This window comes from Sapajus apella, unplaced genomic scaffold (genome assembly GCF_009761245.1).
Source record: "Sapajus apella isolate SASKATOON/1434 unplaced genomic scaffold, GSC_monkey_1.0 scaffold2, whole genome shotgun sequence".
NCBI lineage: Eukaryota > Metazoa > Chordata > Mammalia > Primates > Cebidae > Sapajus > Sapajus apella.
In genome coordinates, this window is record NW_022436942.1 from 19,107,848 (window position 1) to 19,123,472 (window position 15,625).

At 48.2% G+C, this 15,625-nt stretch overlaps 2 protein-coding genes across 3 annotated transcripts in view; both read right to left on the reverse strand.

The window, feature by feature from the left end:
• The window catches only part of PIP4K2C (phosphatidylinositol-5-phosphate 4-kinase type 2 gamma), an 11,484-nt gene extending 7,459 nt beyond the window's left edge, over positions 1 to 4,025 (reverse strand). The window contains exons 1-2 of one of the 2 annotated variants that reach the window (XM_032289401.1): positions 3,728 to 4,025; positions 1,064 to 1,161 (exon numbers count right to left, since the gene is read on the reverse strand). In XM_032289401.1, coding sequence (XP_032145292.1) covers positions 1,064 to 1,161; positions 3,728 to 3,901 — 272 coding nt within the window. In that variant the 5' untranslated portion in view covers positions 3,902 to 4,025. The remainder of the gene's footprint in view (positions 1 to 1,063; positions 1,162 to 3,727) is intronic. The other variant, XM_032289412.1, reaches the window with a different exon arrangement.
• A 3,971-nt stretch (positions 4,026 to 7,996) lies between these two features.
• The window catches only part of KIF5A (kinesin family member 5A), a 37,972-nt gene continuing 30,343 nt past the window's right edge, over positions 7,997 to 15,625 (reverse strand). The window contains exons 24-29 of the mRNA XM_032289321.1: positions 13,685 to 13,901; positions 13,288 to 13,441; positions 12,590 to 12,672; positions 11,923 to 11,950; positions 11,343 to 11,457; positions 7,997 to 10,396 (exon numbers count right to left, since the gene is read on the reverse strand). Of these exons, the coding sequence (XP_032145212.1) occupies positions 11,379 to 11,457; positions 11,923 to 11,950; positions 12,590 to 12,672; positions 13,288 to 13,441; positions 13,685 to 13,901 (561 nt within the window). The 3' untranslated portion in view covers positions 7,997 to 10,396; positions 11,343 to 11,378. The remainder of the gene's footprint in view (positions 10,397 to 11,342; positions 11,458 to 11,922; positions 11,951 to 12,589; positions 12,673 to 13,287; positions 13,442 to 13,684; positions 13,902 to 15,625) is intronic.

Here is a 15,625-nt window from a genome sequence, read left to right on the forward strand (position 1 = left end):
AGTCAATTCTCCTGCCTCAGCCTCCTGAGTAGCTGGGATTACAGGCACGCACCACCATGCCCAGCTAATGTTTTGTATTTTTAGTAGAGACGGGGTTTCACCGTGTTGACCAGGATGGTCTGGATCTCTGGACCTCGTGATCCACCCGCCTCGGCCTCCCAAAGTGCTGGGATTACAGGCGTGAGCCACCGCGCCCGGCCTATTTATATTTTTTTGAGACAGAGTCTTGCTCTGGCGCCCATGCTGGAGTGCAGTGGTGCAAATTCGGCTCACTGTAACCTCCACCTCCCGGGTTCAAGAGATTCTCCTGCCTCAGCCTCCCGAGTAGTGGGGATTACAGGCGCATGCCACCACACCCGGTTAATTTTTATATTTTTAGTAGAGATGGGGTTTCACCATGTTGGTCGAGCTGGTCTCAAACTCCTGACCTCAAGTGATCCACCTGCCTCGGCCTCCCAAAGTGCTGGGATTACAGGCATGCATCACCACATCTGGCCCTTGTGAGGTCCTATAAACATATATTATTTCCATGTTACAGAAGGGGAGAATGTGTCTCAGGGTGATTGAGTGACCTGCCTAAGTAACATGGTTGGTGAGTGGTGTAGTAGAGCCAGGATCTACTACCCATCCAAACAGTAGCATTTCCCAAATCTCAAGCAAGTCAGAGACATTCTAAAGTCAGCAACAGGCACCACTGTTTTGAATGGCATCTTCTGATACTGGGAGGGCTTAAGAGAACTCAGGTTTTTCTTTCAAGGAGTCCCTATCAGAAGCTAATGGTCTCATGGCATCTGCAAGGTCACAGGAGAAAAAGAAAGAGAAAAAGAGCAGGTAATGGTATCTGCACATATTTACTCTACGGAATTGCCAGGCTAGAGGAGAGATAATACTGATTCGTATAAGGATATAGGGAATACCAGAAATTATTCTCATGGTTTCTTTGCACAAAACTAATTTCTGCATTGGGAAGGAGGTTAAATTTTCAACTCACTGAAACTTTTTAAAGTATTTATTACTCCTTTCTAGGAAGGTTGACATGAGAATGGCAAGGATCATCACTTACCTGTGGAAAAGGTGATTGTTGACCTTGATCTTGGAGCTGGCCTTAAAGTCATCTGGAAGCAGCATCACTGGGGGAGGCACCTGGCTGAGCTCATTGATCTGATAAGCCAAAACATGAATAGGGAGGCCATGAGTAAGGTGTGGAGAGCTACCCATACACTGTATCTGGGCAGCAGTCATGGAAAGGCCACTCAAATCTCATTCCTTTAAAAACACTGGCTATGTATATGCTTGACAGAAGTGAGAGAGTGTGTCTAACCCTTCTTGCTGCCCAAGAAGGACTACAGTAAGCAACCCTCACACATAGTCCCCAACACTCTCACCCCTTCATGCTCGCAACAGTCATTTTATATTAGGATAACCTTGTAAGCAACTCAGGACTATTTTTAAAGCTTTGAGAAATTCTAGAAAAAAAAAAAAAAAAAAAAAAAAAAAAAAAAAACTCTGCAGACTCAAGACAGTTATGTGTTCCATTAGAAAAAGAAAAAAACAAAGATTTTTAAAATGCACAAGAGAGTTGGGATTCTGAGGGGCCAACCGCAGCCAAAAGGATAAATGTCCATATCCTGCAGAAGGCATCTCTTTGCAAACAGGACCAGTCTTCCTAGACCACTCTGACCCAGTTGTTTGCAGTAGGCCCCCACCTGTCTAGGTGTAAGGCAAAGGAAGAGCAGCTGATTTCAGAGGGAATGCAGGCAATCAGAGGCTATGAGCTCATTAGGCATCTGTTCTCTAAAGCCAAACTAATCCACAGCACAGAGGACAGAAGCATCACATGTTCTCCTCGGCCCCCAGGATCTGCAGTCTGCTAATTCAGGGTAGAAAGGAAGCTCTGCTACTCAGAAATCCCGAGCTGTGCTTTCTCCTTGGTGTTGCTACAGTACCTTTCACCTGCCTTTGTTACCACATGACTGTAATCACTAGTTTATGTAAGTTCACTCATCTAGATTGTGAGCTCTTAAAGAACACAGGCTCGTTCGAGTCCTCTCCATCTCTCAGGTGTCTAACTAGCACAGTGTTTGGCACACAGTGATCCTGACATGTCTATTAACCAAATAAATGAATCCCTTGCCTATCCTTACTAGATCATTCCACAGAGGTTATGAACTGCAGTCTAACCTAAATCCCACACACTGCTGTGCAAGCAACTCCTCCCGTTCTCAGTAGAAAAGGAGGACAGAACATATTCCTCCAGAAAAAAAAAAAAAAAAAGCCACTTGAGATTCCCAGCCTAAAATTCAGCTAGAGTTCTTCCTGCCCCCTCCTCCCCACCTGCTAGGCAAGCTGAATCATCACTAAGACATATGTTCAAGGAATTTCTCCATTCCAAACACTTGAAGTAGATGTGTGTTGGCAGAGGGTGGGGTGCTGGGGCTAGAGTATATTATATACCTAGTGAAGCTGAGGTAGGTCTTACATGTAACTCCCCCAATCCTTAACAAGGGAAAACCCTCCCTGTTAAGCATCCCACAGGGATGGATGAATCACCTGGAAGGTACATATGAGAGGCAGCCCTACTTCTATCAGCCTTCCCCATGCGAAGTGCCTTCCACTGAATACTCACTAAGAGCTTACCACCCAGAGTCACAAATCCAAAGGCGATCTGACTGGCCACAAACAACATTCCTAATCTGTGGTTAAGAAATTCTTTACCACAAATTAAAAATGTGACAAAACCTGTATTCTTCCTCACAACTTTCATCCCCACAACGCAGCCATGACTATAATCATTCAAGAACGTTGATTTCGAAAATATTCCCTGTCACATTCAAGATCACTCTATTTCTCCCACTCCAGACCTGACGGAAGATGGGCAATGGCTGTGCTTCTTTCACCTAAGGTATCCTCAGGAAAGGGGTTGGAAGTCTCCTTGGCTGCCTCCTGACTCCCAGGCCCTACCCCCTAGAGCAGTTTCCTGCTTCTTAAGTTCACCACCACAGTGACCCCAGAGCCAGAGCTCCTCAGCCTTCTCTTTGGTCAACAATCGCTGCCACCTACACCAAAACCGATCGCTCCAGCCAGCGTGAGGATGCAGTTATGACCAAAGGCATATATACATAAGTCCTGAGAGACTGCAGCTTCTAGCTCAGGGTGGGGTAGTTTCTCTGAAATGCTGTACCTCTGGAAGGGAAAGGAAGGGAGAAGCAGGATTAGAAAGTCCAGGAAACCTGGAGCTTCCCCTAGACAAAGCCAAGATTCAAAAGCCAAGAACCGGGGCTGGAAAGCAAGGTGGAAAGCAAAATGAAAGAACCTCTTCATCCATCTACTCCCCTCGGCCCCCCACCCTCCACCTACACTCTCACCAACACCACCCAAGAAAAAGCCACTCCCCCTAATGTCCTCCCTGTTAGCGCCCAGTCCTGGCCAGCCTCCGTAGCCAGAGAGTGAAGCTGGACACGGCAGGAAGGAGTCAAAGCACAGGGAGCTGGATTTCAGGGGGAAAGGTGGAACTAGAGTGGAGCAGTAAAGGGCTGATGAAGAGAAAAAAGTCCGCAATCAGAAAACCTGCTGGGGGAACACCTGGGGGTTGCTGGACAAGGACCAAGGCAGCTCGGGGGAGGGGAGTGGCAGCGCGTGGGGCTCCGGAGGCTGGAACCTGGAAACCGGGACGTCTCGGAGCAGAGGGCTTTGGACAGGGCTGCGGGGGTCTAGGACCGGTTCTCACCGAGTGGGCTACGCCCCACAGGAACACACCCACCAGTGGGTCTGCCGCCCGGAACACCTTCACCTTCTGCTGCACGAAATGCTTCTTCTTGGTTTTGGAGGCGAAGCCGAAACCTGTGCCGGGGCCTGCTGTCGCCGCCGGTACGGTGGCCGGTGGGACAGAGGAGGACGCCATAGTCTCCCGCGCAACCGACCGAGTGGAAACCCCAGCCGGCCGCGATCAAGGCGCCCGACCCCGGAAGCGGCGCTCACCTGCGCTGCTGTCACGTGACCGGAGGCCGGACAACGGACGCGTGAGCAGGGCCGGGCGGGGCGGGGCGACGCTGGCCCCGCCCCCCCGCGCCAGCCAGTCCCAACGTCCGCGCAGTGAGTGGGCTCACCTGGCGCGCGGGAGCCCTGTAAGCTGGCGACGCGAGCCGCCCGCCAGGCCCCTCGACCTGTCAACCAGGAGACCGCAGTGCGGCCTGAGCTGGCCTGATTCACTCCCAGGTCTAGGGCTTCTTTGCTGCAAAGTGGCCGCCTTCCGACTTTGCCCAGTTTCTAATAAGTAACCTCGGTCCTGAGGCTGATGCGAAAGCATTCTTACGAGTGGGAGTTGGGAAGGGGAGGGGTTTGGAAATCCGAATTTCTTAACAGTGGTCTCAGGCGTCTTTAAATTCATTCATTCGTTTAACAAATATTTATTGAGCACTTACTTGTACCAGGTCCTGTTCTAGGGACTGATTTGGGAGTCTAATGGCCTAGAGCTGCGTATGAAGCAAAGCCAATGATACAAAAATAAGGAAATGTAGCTGGTCAGGGAAGGCTTAAAAGAGGATGGAGACAGTTTACTGAGTTTGGAAAGGTGGGTGGAGTTCAGAGATAGGGGTTAAAAGTCTTTCTAGACAGAACAGCGTACAAAAGACACGGAGACAAGAAAAAACTAGCCGGGCGCGGTGGCTCAAGCCTGTAATCCCAGCACTTTGGGAGGCCAAGGCGGGTGGATCACGAGGTCAAGAGATCGAGACCATCCTGGTCAAATGGTGAAACCCCGTCTCTACTAAAAATACAAAAAATTAGCTGGGCATGGTGGTGCATGCCTGTAATCCCAGCTACTCAGGAGGCTGAGGCAGGAGAATTGCCTGAAACCAGGAGGCGGAGGTTGCGGTGAGCTGAGATCGCGCCATTGCACTCCAGCCTGGGTATCATGAGTGAAACTCCGTCTCAAAAAAAAAGAAAAAACTGGGCCAGGCACGGTGGCTCATGCCTGTAATCCCAGCACTTTGGGAGGGTGAAGCGGGTGGATCACCTGAGGTCAGGAGTTCAAGACCAGCATGGCCAACATGGTGAAACCCCCATCTGTACAAAAGTACAAAAATAAGCTGGGCACAATGGCGGGTGCCTATAGTCCCAGCTACTCGGGAGGCTGAGACAGGAGAATAACTTGAAATCCAGAGGCAGAGGTTGCCGTGAGACAAGATCACGCCATTGCACTGCAGCCTGGAGGACAGAGGAAGACTCTGTCTCAAAAAAGAAAGAAGGAAGGAAGGGAGGAAGGAAGGACTAGTCCCTTTCTGGGAGATGTAAGTATTAAGGCCTAAGATTTGAGAACCACTGGGAAGAAACAAAACTTAGAGAGGGTAGGCACTGGCAATGCCTTAAGCAGCTTGAATCTATTTGATGTGCTTTTAGAAGGACCACTCAGGCATGTTCCTGGAGGGTGACAGGTATTGCACAAGTTCAGGCACAGATAATGAACTAAAGCAGTGGCTGTTGGGTTTGAAAGAAGGGATGGCATCTAAAGATGCAGTTTGATGTCAACTTGGAAAATTTATCTGAATGTGGGGGGAGGCATTGAGAGTGAGTCTAAGGCTTCTGGCTAATGATGATGATGACATGAAAGAAATGATGGTGACATGAAAAGGAGCAGTTTCAGGGAAAGGTAAGTTCGGTTTGGTAAGTTCCCACAGCTCAGCAAAATGGTCGGGACTGGGGATATAGATTTAAGAATTGTTGTGGAATCTGCAGGCATGGATGACATATCTTAGAGCAAGGAAGGAACCAAAGGCTGAGCCCTGGGATAGGGCAGCATTTAAGAGGGTTGGGGAGGAAGACTCAGAAGGGTGGCCAGAGAATTACAGGGAGCCAAGAGAGCAGCATCACAGAACCCAAGGGGAGTTGCGTTTCAAGAAGGAAGGAGTGAAGAAGTGTCATACATCATGGAAAGGTGAAGCAAAAGAAGGACTGTTGTCCAAGAGAAGTGTCCCCTGTATATGGTAACTAGTGCCGTTTGGAAAAGCAGTTTTGGACAAAACAAGCGGCAGATCAAGATAGGCTAAGGAATGAATGGGGGTGAGAAAGTGGGGGTGGGGAGCTTGGGACGATTTCTGGATATTTGGCTTTAAGAAAACAAGTAAGATAGAGAAACACATAGTAAAGGGAGGGACTCTTAAGGGAGGGACCTTTACAAGATGAGATCATTGAGACAGGCATTAATAAAGAAGATGCCTTAGGCAGGCGGATCACTTGAGGCCAGGAGTTGGAGACAAGCCTGGCTAGCCTGTTGAAAACTCATCTCTATTAAAAATATAAAAATTAGCCAGGCATGTTGCTGTGTGCCTGTAGTCCCAGATAATCAGGAGGCTGAGGCAGTAGAATTGCTTGAACCTGAGAGGCAAAGGTTGCAGTGAGCCAAGATCGTGCCACTGCCCTCCAGCCTGGACAGAGCAAGACTTAAAAAAAATAAAAAAGGTGAAAACTCCTAAGTCGCCATCAGTTTATCAGTTTTATATATATATATATATATATATATATTTTTTTTTTTTTTTGAGATGGAGTCTTGCACTGTCACCCCAGCTGGAGTGCAATGGCAGTCTCTGCTCACTGCAACCTCCACCTCCCAGGTTCACGCAATTCTCCTGCCTCAGCCTCCCAAATAGCTGGGATTACAGGTGCACACTACCACAACCAGCTAATTTTTTGTATTTTTAGTAGAGACGGGGTTTTACTATGTTGGCCAGAGTGGTCTCAAACTCCTGACCTCATGATCCACCCACCTTGATCTCCCAAAGTGCTGGGATTATAGGTGTGAGCCATCGTGCCCAGCAGTTTTATATATTTTCTATATTTATATAATGAGGTTCTACATCAGTATCTCAAGAATTAAATATCTAGAAGGGATTCATGTTAGCCCAGAGAAAGGAGATTTATCACTTGTCAGAAGGGGGAAGGAAAGGATATGTGCAGACATAGATGGGTAATTGTTTAGGTGCATGTAGGCAGGTGGGGGGAAGATAAAGAATTTCAAGCTCAAGTGCCTTAATTTTCCCGTTGAAGCAGATGAGAAAGTTGCTGGCTGAGAGAGAAGGGTGGAAAGGGTGTAGACCCTTGCTCTGGGAAATAGGAGAAGAAAGTGAGCAGCACCAGAGGTCCTCGTAGGTTTGTAGGCTCTTCAGTTTTACTTGCTCCAGTTTTTTGGGTGTGCAGTTTTCTCCATCTGAGAAGTTCTGAGGTATGAGCAAAGAAGAGAGGTGGACTACACTTTAAAATGGGGGTTGGGGCCTGATGTGGTGGCTCATGCCTGTAATCCCAGCACTTTGGGAGGCCGAGGTGGGCGGATCGTGAGGTCAAGAGATCAAGACCATCCTGGCCAACATGGTGAAACCCCGCCTCTACTAAAAATACAAAAATTAGCTGGGCATGGTGGTGCATGCCTGTAATCACAGCTACTCGGGAGGCTGAGGCAGGAGAATCAGTTGAACCCAGGAGGTGGAGGTTGCAGTGAGCTGAGATAGCACCACTTCACTCCAGCCTGTCAACAGAGGAGTGAGACTCTGTCTCAAAAAAAAAAAAAAAAAAAAAAAAAAAAAAAATGGGTTGGAAGGGTGATTGTAGTGGATGATCTTGGGACAGGAATATTGATCTGTTGGCTGTGGAGAGAGTGACACACTGGAGAGGGAAGGAATTGATGCCAGGACTGACGCTGCTCTGCATAAAAAATAAAGGAACAAGATACCACTTTTGGTAAAAATTACAAACAGTGTAGATATCCACCAGTAGTAGACTGGCTGAATGAATTGTAGGATAAATATGTGAAAAATTATATTTTAATGAGGTCAATGGATATATATAGACATAAAAAGATCTCCAGGATATAGTGTCAAATGGGAAAAACGCCAAGCCTGTATGTAAATCTGTAGCAAAACATCTGGAAATATATATTCTATCAAGTTCCATTATATCCAAGGAAGGGAGTGAGATGGAGGAGGGATAAAGAATATTTACAACAACATAGAGTCATCATTGAATTTATTTTATTTTAAAGATATCTATGTACACCAATTAAATACACACAGGGGGTTGTGCAATTTGGTTTGTCTTCCACACTGGCATGCAACATTTTGGCAGATGTGAGTGGGCAGGCCAGGTGCCCCTTGCAGTGACCCTGGCTCTGAAAGGGATGCGGTGAAGGTGGGGAGCAGGGGGAGGAGGAGGATGTAGTGTGAAGCTTCTGGTGAAGGGTTTGCGTGTATGTTGTTTCTTTTTTATGTAAGTGAATTATATTTCCCTTACATCTTGCTAAAGAGAAGGCTGCTCCCTCTGTGTCATCTCTCTCCTCATCTGCCCTACACCCTCACATTTTCTTATGTGTTTTTAAAAGAACCATGTGGTGGCAACATTACATAAAATCCCCTGGATTCTTAGATGCCCTGCTGGCAGCAAACATTAGCCTAAGTCCACAGGCGCACAGGAACCTCCCTTCCTCCCTAGTGTGTCTGGAGACAGACTGGCTTGTCTGCCCCACCCTTGTGCCCTCTTTTCTGTGAGTTGCAGCTTTAGTGCGGAGGAGCCAGATTGGACCCCCTTCCTCAGAACAATGGTTTTCAAACTACTCAACAGAATCCTTAGGGTCTCTTAGGACTGTTCAGGGCTCATTCGCTGAGGCGCCCTTGAACAGTTTTAAGAGACCTTGAAGATTCTTCCACCAAAAAAGAAAATGCAAACTGCCCAGGTCTGCATGACTTTATTTTTTATATTGGGATTCTGTGTAAGATTTGTTTTGAAAAATGTTTAAAAACCACCCACTTTGGATTTATTCCACACCCTGCTGATATTTTTCCCCCTGAAGTTCTCCTTAACGCTGAAAGGAGCTCAGCAGGTAAAGGGAGCAGAGCCTCTCTCCCTTGAAGGAGTCATGGGCCAGTGCAGCCTGCGCTTATCAGCTGGCACTCCCACTCAGCTTCCTTTCCTGACTTAGAAGCTGGGTGATGGGCTGCCCTGCCACTGGAGAATCTTGGTCTTCTATCCTAGATAAGACTGGATATCAGGACACCAGACTTTCTCTCCTGGTTTGGACTGGCTAGTGACCTCCATCCCTGCAGTTACCTAGAAAACCACCTTAGCACCATGTGGAAGGAAAGGACCATCTGAAACAAAAACAATAGTCCTCTTCAGTATGGGGGGTGCTGCATGTGGGCTGAGAATGGCTGGGAGAAGAGCCCTTAGGGTCAAGCCTTAGAGCTCCCCTTCTCCTGAAAATCCACCCTGCTCCTTTCTTTAAAGTGCACTTAATACCAGATGGGGACATTAGAGAAGGAAATCTTTGTGGAGAAAAAAATGTATGTTGAGGAAAGGGCAGGCTCCAGCTTGAAAGGAAGGCAACTAGACAGAGAGATTTTGCCAATGAGCTGGAAGCCCCCAAACCAAAGGGTGGATGGAGATGTGAGGAGTGTGTGGTCCAGTACAGGCCTGAGAAAGGAATCCAGCTCATTGCACTGCAACAAAAAGAAAGGCTCAAATTTCCCAGCCTATTCACCCCCAAACCCAAGGAATCAATCATTTTGACTACACCTGCCTGTAACCATCACCATGGACAGATGAGCCGCCATTGACAGGCTGCTGGGAGCAGTCTGCCTCCTCAACTTTTCAAAATATTTTAAATCAACTCTGGGTTCTGGTCACGAGCTCTGGGGCAGGGAATATCAAAAGGAGCAGTGAAGAAAAAGGGAAATGGTCCCTTGAGCAACCCATTTCTCAGTCCAGGGGAAAACAGGAAGAGAGAGGCAAAAGGCAGGCTTTGTAGGGCAGAGGTAAACACCCAAATCCTTTGATTAAGGTGAGGGGTGTATGAAGAAAATTATATGTCTCATTTAGCAGCCCTTCCATTTCACCTTCCCCTGTGCTATACGTGAAAGGAGGGAGGAAGAGTCTATTTCTCTGTCTTATGATGCTAGGACATTCTTCTGCTTAAGGCTTTATGTGTGTGTGTGTGTGTGTATGTGTGTGTGTGTGTGTGTGTGTGTGTGTGTATGTGTGTGTGTGAAGGGTCACAGCCCTCTAACTCCCGTTTTTCCTTTTGTCATATCTCTGACCTCTACTCGGTGACTAACACCACTCAGTGTGAGACAAGTATAAGAAAGAAGAAACATTCACCCTCCTCCCTATTGCCCCAAATAAGGAAGGTAGACTATGCTTTGAAATTGCTAAATACATCAGTAGATACTTAGAGAGTAAGACAGAAGAGAGACATAGCAGCAGCTTTTGATATATAGATACAGAGTACAAAGAGATACAGAGTAAGTAAGACATCAAACATAGTACAGTCCAACAACAGGGAATGGGGAGGGAGTTAGTATCAGAGACCACAGGTTTGCAGCATGCTGAGAGAAGAGGCCTCAGTCCCTCTTAGAAACTGGGAAAGAAAGAGAAAGAGGGTGTGAGGGCTCAGCTTGGAGCTCCGCCATGGAACAGGAACAGGTGGCATCTGCACACACGTTGGTTTACCATCCTGTTCCTTTAATACCAACCAGCAGACCCCCTACCCTCGCGACCCAGCCCTTCACCTCCACCCCAGGCCTCCCCGACTCCTCTTCCGCATTCCTCCTTCTCTGCTTCTCAGGCTTTTCTGCCTGTGTGTGCCGGGTCTACTATTCTGGGAAACCCCTGGAGAGGCCTCAGCTTAGATGCAGCCCAGTAAGAACTGGCCATGTTCGCTGTGCCACTTCTGGGCCCTAAAGCAACTTTGGTGAGAAACCTGGTGATACACAAGAACAAAGAAGGTTCCTGTGCTGCTAGAGGAGAGCACCTGAGGACAGAGGAGGAGAAAGGGGCTTTTCCACCTCCACTGAGAAAGATGGGAGGGGAGCACTGACTGATTTCGTGAGGCACGTCCTAAAGCTTACTGGTGGCATACACACATGGGAGGAGGATGGGACACAGGTGCAGGCAAAACATCTCCTTACTGGAGATGTCTTAGTTCCAAAAACGCCTATCCATCCAAAATTATTTCAGGGTGGAGGTAGAGGTGGGGTTGTGATGGACTCCCAGGGTCTCCCGATAGATCTGCCATCTACCATCCCCATATGGCTCTAATCTACAGAGGCCAAGCTCTCTTCTTTGGACATGTGACAGTGACCCCTAGTGGCAAAAAGACAGTACTGTAATTACCGCTATAGCCTAAGGGAAAGCAAAAGCGGCCAGGGAAGGTCAGTGTCCAGGTTACATGGGGCAGCACAGACGTAGCCCCCAGCAGGGGAAAGCGGGAGTTGAAGGGTAAAATGTTTTGAGATGGAAAAAAAAAAAGAAGCAGCAGGAGAACCAAAGAGGCTGTCAGCAAAAAGGGAAGCAGCCTGATCTACCTGAAAGTGCAGGTATGCAGCCATGGGTGTGGGAGATTAGCTGGCTGCTGTCTCTTGGTGGAGAGGGAAAAGCTTGGCCTGGTCCTCAGCTTCATAGCCACAAGGCAGGTCACTCCTGGAGGAAGAAACCCACCACGATCAGCTCCATAAAAATGAAAGTAGTCCTGTCATCATGGTCACTCTGCTCTAAGAGGGTTTCTGTGAGATCACAAAGGGCAGGGACTATTCGTATTATACAGGAATACAGGGAAACTCAAGGCCAGAGGGACATAAATGACTTGTCCAATATTACAAGGCTCCCAAAGGTAGGAGAGAAACCTAGTCATCAGACGCCCATGATGTTTTCATCCAGACCTTCTCACTGGAATAGGGAGAATCCACAGATGGGATTGGAGGAGGGAGACACTGCACTGCGGCAGAGGACTGACTGCATCTCCTGGACAATGCAGTGAGGGAAAGAATAAGTCTTACTTCCTCCTCCCCCCAAGGCTCCAGGAACCTCCAAGTGGGGCACAAGGGAAATTTAATCATTTCTTCTGGTCCCACCCAGAGAACCCAGGGGTAGTAGGGACTGCTGTACCTATTGTCATTGATATCTGTGGCATTTCCTGAGGAGATCATCATTGAGAAAACACGGTTAGAAGAAGAAAAAAGGAGACTGGATGTTAGAAACAGTTTGCTGAAACCCTCTCCCATCCTAATTCCTTAGAGAAAAAAATAAGCTGTGACACTTTCTCCTTAGTTATCCCAAGCTGCATCATTATTTTGTTGGAGAAAAAGTCTCCCTGGCCCCTGGCTAAGGAGAGGAAAGGGGGACTGGAAGGTAAGGGTGAGGACTCGCATGGTAATAGGAGGAATCCACTTCCGAGGCAGTTTGAGACCTAAAGGACTGAGCAGTGCTCAAGCTGCTGGTACAGGGTCACTTTTTAAAATATATGTATTATTATTATTTTAGAGTTGGGGCCTTACTATGTTGCCCAGGCTGAGTGCAGTGGCTGTTCACAGATGTAATCACAGTGCACTTCAGCCTTAAGCTCCTGAGCTCAAGCAATCCTCCTATCTCAGCCTCGCAAGTAGCTGGGACTACAGGTGCATGCCACCACACCCAACTGTACTTTTTTATTTTAAGCCTTGGCACACCCGAAAGGTTCAGTTAGTATTTCTTGTAGACTAAGGTCACTTTCTTTTATGCCTCTCAACTTGCTCTGAGGACCCCAAAGGTGGGATTACCCATCTTTTTCACTCACCATTGTCCATGTTGGCTTTCTGGTAAGAAGCCAAGGGGCCACCAGAAGATGGGGCTCCACTGCTGGTACAGGAGTTAGCAAAGCTGGAGGGAGCAGAGGAAAGAGGCAGCATCTGGCACCCACCCTCCACTAGTCTGAGGATCACTAATCCACACTCACCCTCAGTGATAGAGCTGCACAGCCCTCCCCATCCCCAGAGAGCAGAGGACAACAAACATGGCCACAGGCTGGGAGGGTAGACACCCACCTTCTTTTTTTTTTTTTTTTTTTTTGAGATGGAGTCTCACTCTTGTTACCCAGGCTGGAGTGCAATGGCGCGATCTCGGCTCACCGCAACCTCCGCCTCCTGGGTTCAGGCAATTCTCCTGCCTCAGCCTCCTGAGTAGCTGGGATTACAGGCATGTGCCACCACGCCCAGCTAATGTTTTGTATTTTTAGTAGAGACGGGGTTTCACCATGTTGGCCAGGATGGTCTCGATCTCTTGACCTCGTGATCCACCCGCCTCGGCCTCCCAAAGTGCTGGGATTACAGGCGTGAGCCACCGCGCCCGGCCCGACACCCACCTTTGAATCATAGGCATGAAGTTGAGACAAGGTTGAGGAAAATAATTAAGCCACAACCAATAACTGACCCAACCCTATGCTTCTAGGCTCCAGTGAGCCTGGGTGGGACTCCAACCCACACTGTGGTCACTCACTACATGTCTGAGGAGGAGCTAGGTGTGGCCTGCAGGTAGAGATTCTGGTAGTTCTGGAAGAGACTGTTGGTGTAACTGATGCACTCAGGGCTCCGGGTGCCGTAGGGGTTGGTGGGTGAGGACGCTGGGTAGTGGCCAGGCCGGACAGGTTTGGCTGCAGTAAAGAAAGGAAACAGCCATGAGGAGGCTATGACCCTGCATTTGCCCCGGTCCCTGAGGTCGTTTAGCTGCGGTTGAACTGAGTTGCTTGTAACATCATCACTTTTTTACTTTCTGGGGGGGAAGTGGGATGAGGCTGGGGGTAGGTAAGAAGCCATAACCGAGTTGCTTGGCAATTAGGAATTTGTTGAATTTGCTTCAGGGGGTACTCCCACCTTGCCTGCTAACACCCACTCACCAATCTGGGCAGAATGGCCCCGCTTGCCCGAGCTCTTGTAGCGAACAGCCTCCTTGATGCGGTCCACCTCCTGCTGGTACCGGCGCTTGTCCTTCATGGCGCCCTCCTTGGCCTCCTTCAGTGCACCCTCCAGGGCCTTAACTCTCTCAGCCGTAGCCCTAAGTCGTTTTTCCAGTTTAGGAAGCTCACAACGCAGATCTGCATTGTCACGTACCAGCTACGGGGTGAGCCAAAGGGAAGAAATGGAAAGGAAGGCGAGTGACCCAAGACAGTCACCCAGAGGAGTGCAGGGGACAGGGGTGGGGAGAGAGAAGAAAGAAAAATCAGGGATCAGAGAAGACGGAGACCATGTCATTTCCTCAAAAGGCCTCATTGCCTTTATGTAATGGGCTGTTCTGTCCAGCTCATTCCTTCTCCAGGAGCGAAGGGTGGGTGGTCAGGCATTAAAAAGTTACATAATTTTCTAGGCAGCAAAACCTGCTGTCTCCACTGCAGCCCAGAGCTCTTGTGACAGCGCCATGTCCCGTCTCCATCTGGCCTCCCCCACATATCCCAGCATGTACCAGACCAACAGCCCCAGGGCAACCACGAGATGAGGGACCCCCTTCCCCAGAGAGGGCTTTGTAGGCATGCAAAGGGTGGGGCAGCAAGGGCACAGTAGCAGTTTGGTGGCTGTGGCATTGAGGAGGATGGGTGCAGAGCAGGTGCAGTGCAGAGCAGGAGCAGAAGCTGGAATTCTGGAGCCCCACCCCCCATACACACACAGACACGCAGCACCCACCCGGTAGGAAGGAAAGAAAATGTTTGAGGTCTCGCAAATATTTGCACTCGTTACCTTCACATTCAAGGACTTCCTGGGTTATCCCTTCCCCACTGAAAGTAAGCTAGAACGTGGTAGCAACCACCTTGCAGCCAGAAAAGACTTCCTGATCTTTTTACAGAGTTCCACACAATGACGGGCACTACAGGTTGCAAAAGGAGCAGGGCCTTGGAAGACAGCAGGTAAATCAGAATAGCAGGGAACACTGGGCTCAAGGGGATAAGATAGGAACCTTGCCATGCAGTTTTCATTTGGACAATTTATAGAGTATAAGCCATGGTTTGCTGTGACAATAGTTTAGCTTAATTGGTAGTAGGGCTGTAGTCCTGGCTATTCAGATTCTGTTAACTGAGAAGTTTTTTACCTCCTTTTCTTTTCTGCTCTTTTGTCTGCTGAGGTAGGAAATTGTAGTGAGTCCTCTATTTATCCTATAGATGAGTCATGTTTGTTTTTTGGGACTTTGAACAGAGGCAGACGCTTCAATGAAGATAAAGGAAACAGTGTGTGGTTGTGTTTTTTTGTGGAAATTTTTTTGGGGGGCTTGCTCCATAGAGCAGGGCTTTCTCAAAAGCAGAGAGGCCCAGAGTAGCACACGTGTGTGTGTGTGTGTGTGTGTGTGTGTGCGTGCAAGACTGTGTGTGTGTGTTTTAAGCAATATATGGATTTGGACAGAGAGGGCAAATGAGTGCAGGAATGAAAATCGAATGGCAGAACTGATTACAAATGTTTCCCATCTGCCTTTCAAATTTCTATAATTTTGTCACTCAGTTTCATAATATAGGAAAAAAATGGTAGCAAAGCCCTCTGCAGGCCTAAATAAAATAAATAAACACTGTAGATTATCACTGGGCATAGGTTTGGGATTCATTATGGAAACAGAAAAAAAAAGTACTGAGTATTTACTATTTAGGCTGGGCATTACACTGGGAGGGAAAGAAGTTTAAGTGCTGGGCTAGTGAGGATGTAAGTTTAAATGGAATCTTAAGGCAGATTTGAAAGGAAAGGAATGAAGTATAGGTTAGGGTTTATTTTATGAATTAGTTAAAAGGGCCAGTTGACAGCCCGCTGAGCCTATCTTCAAGGCTCAGATATTTCGTGCTAGTGAGAGTGCCCCTGCCCAG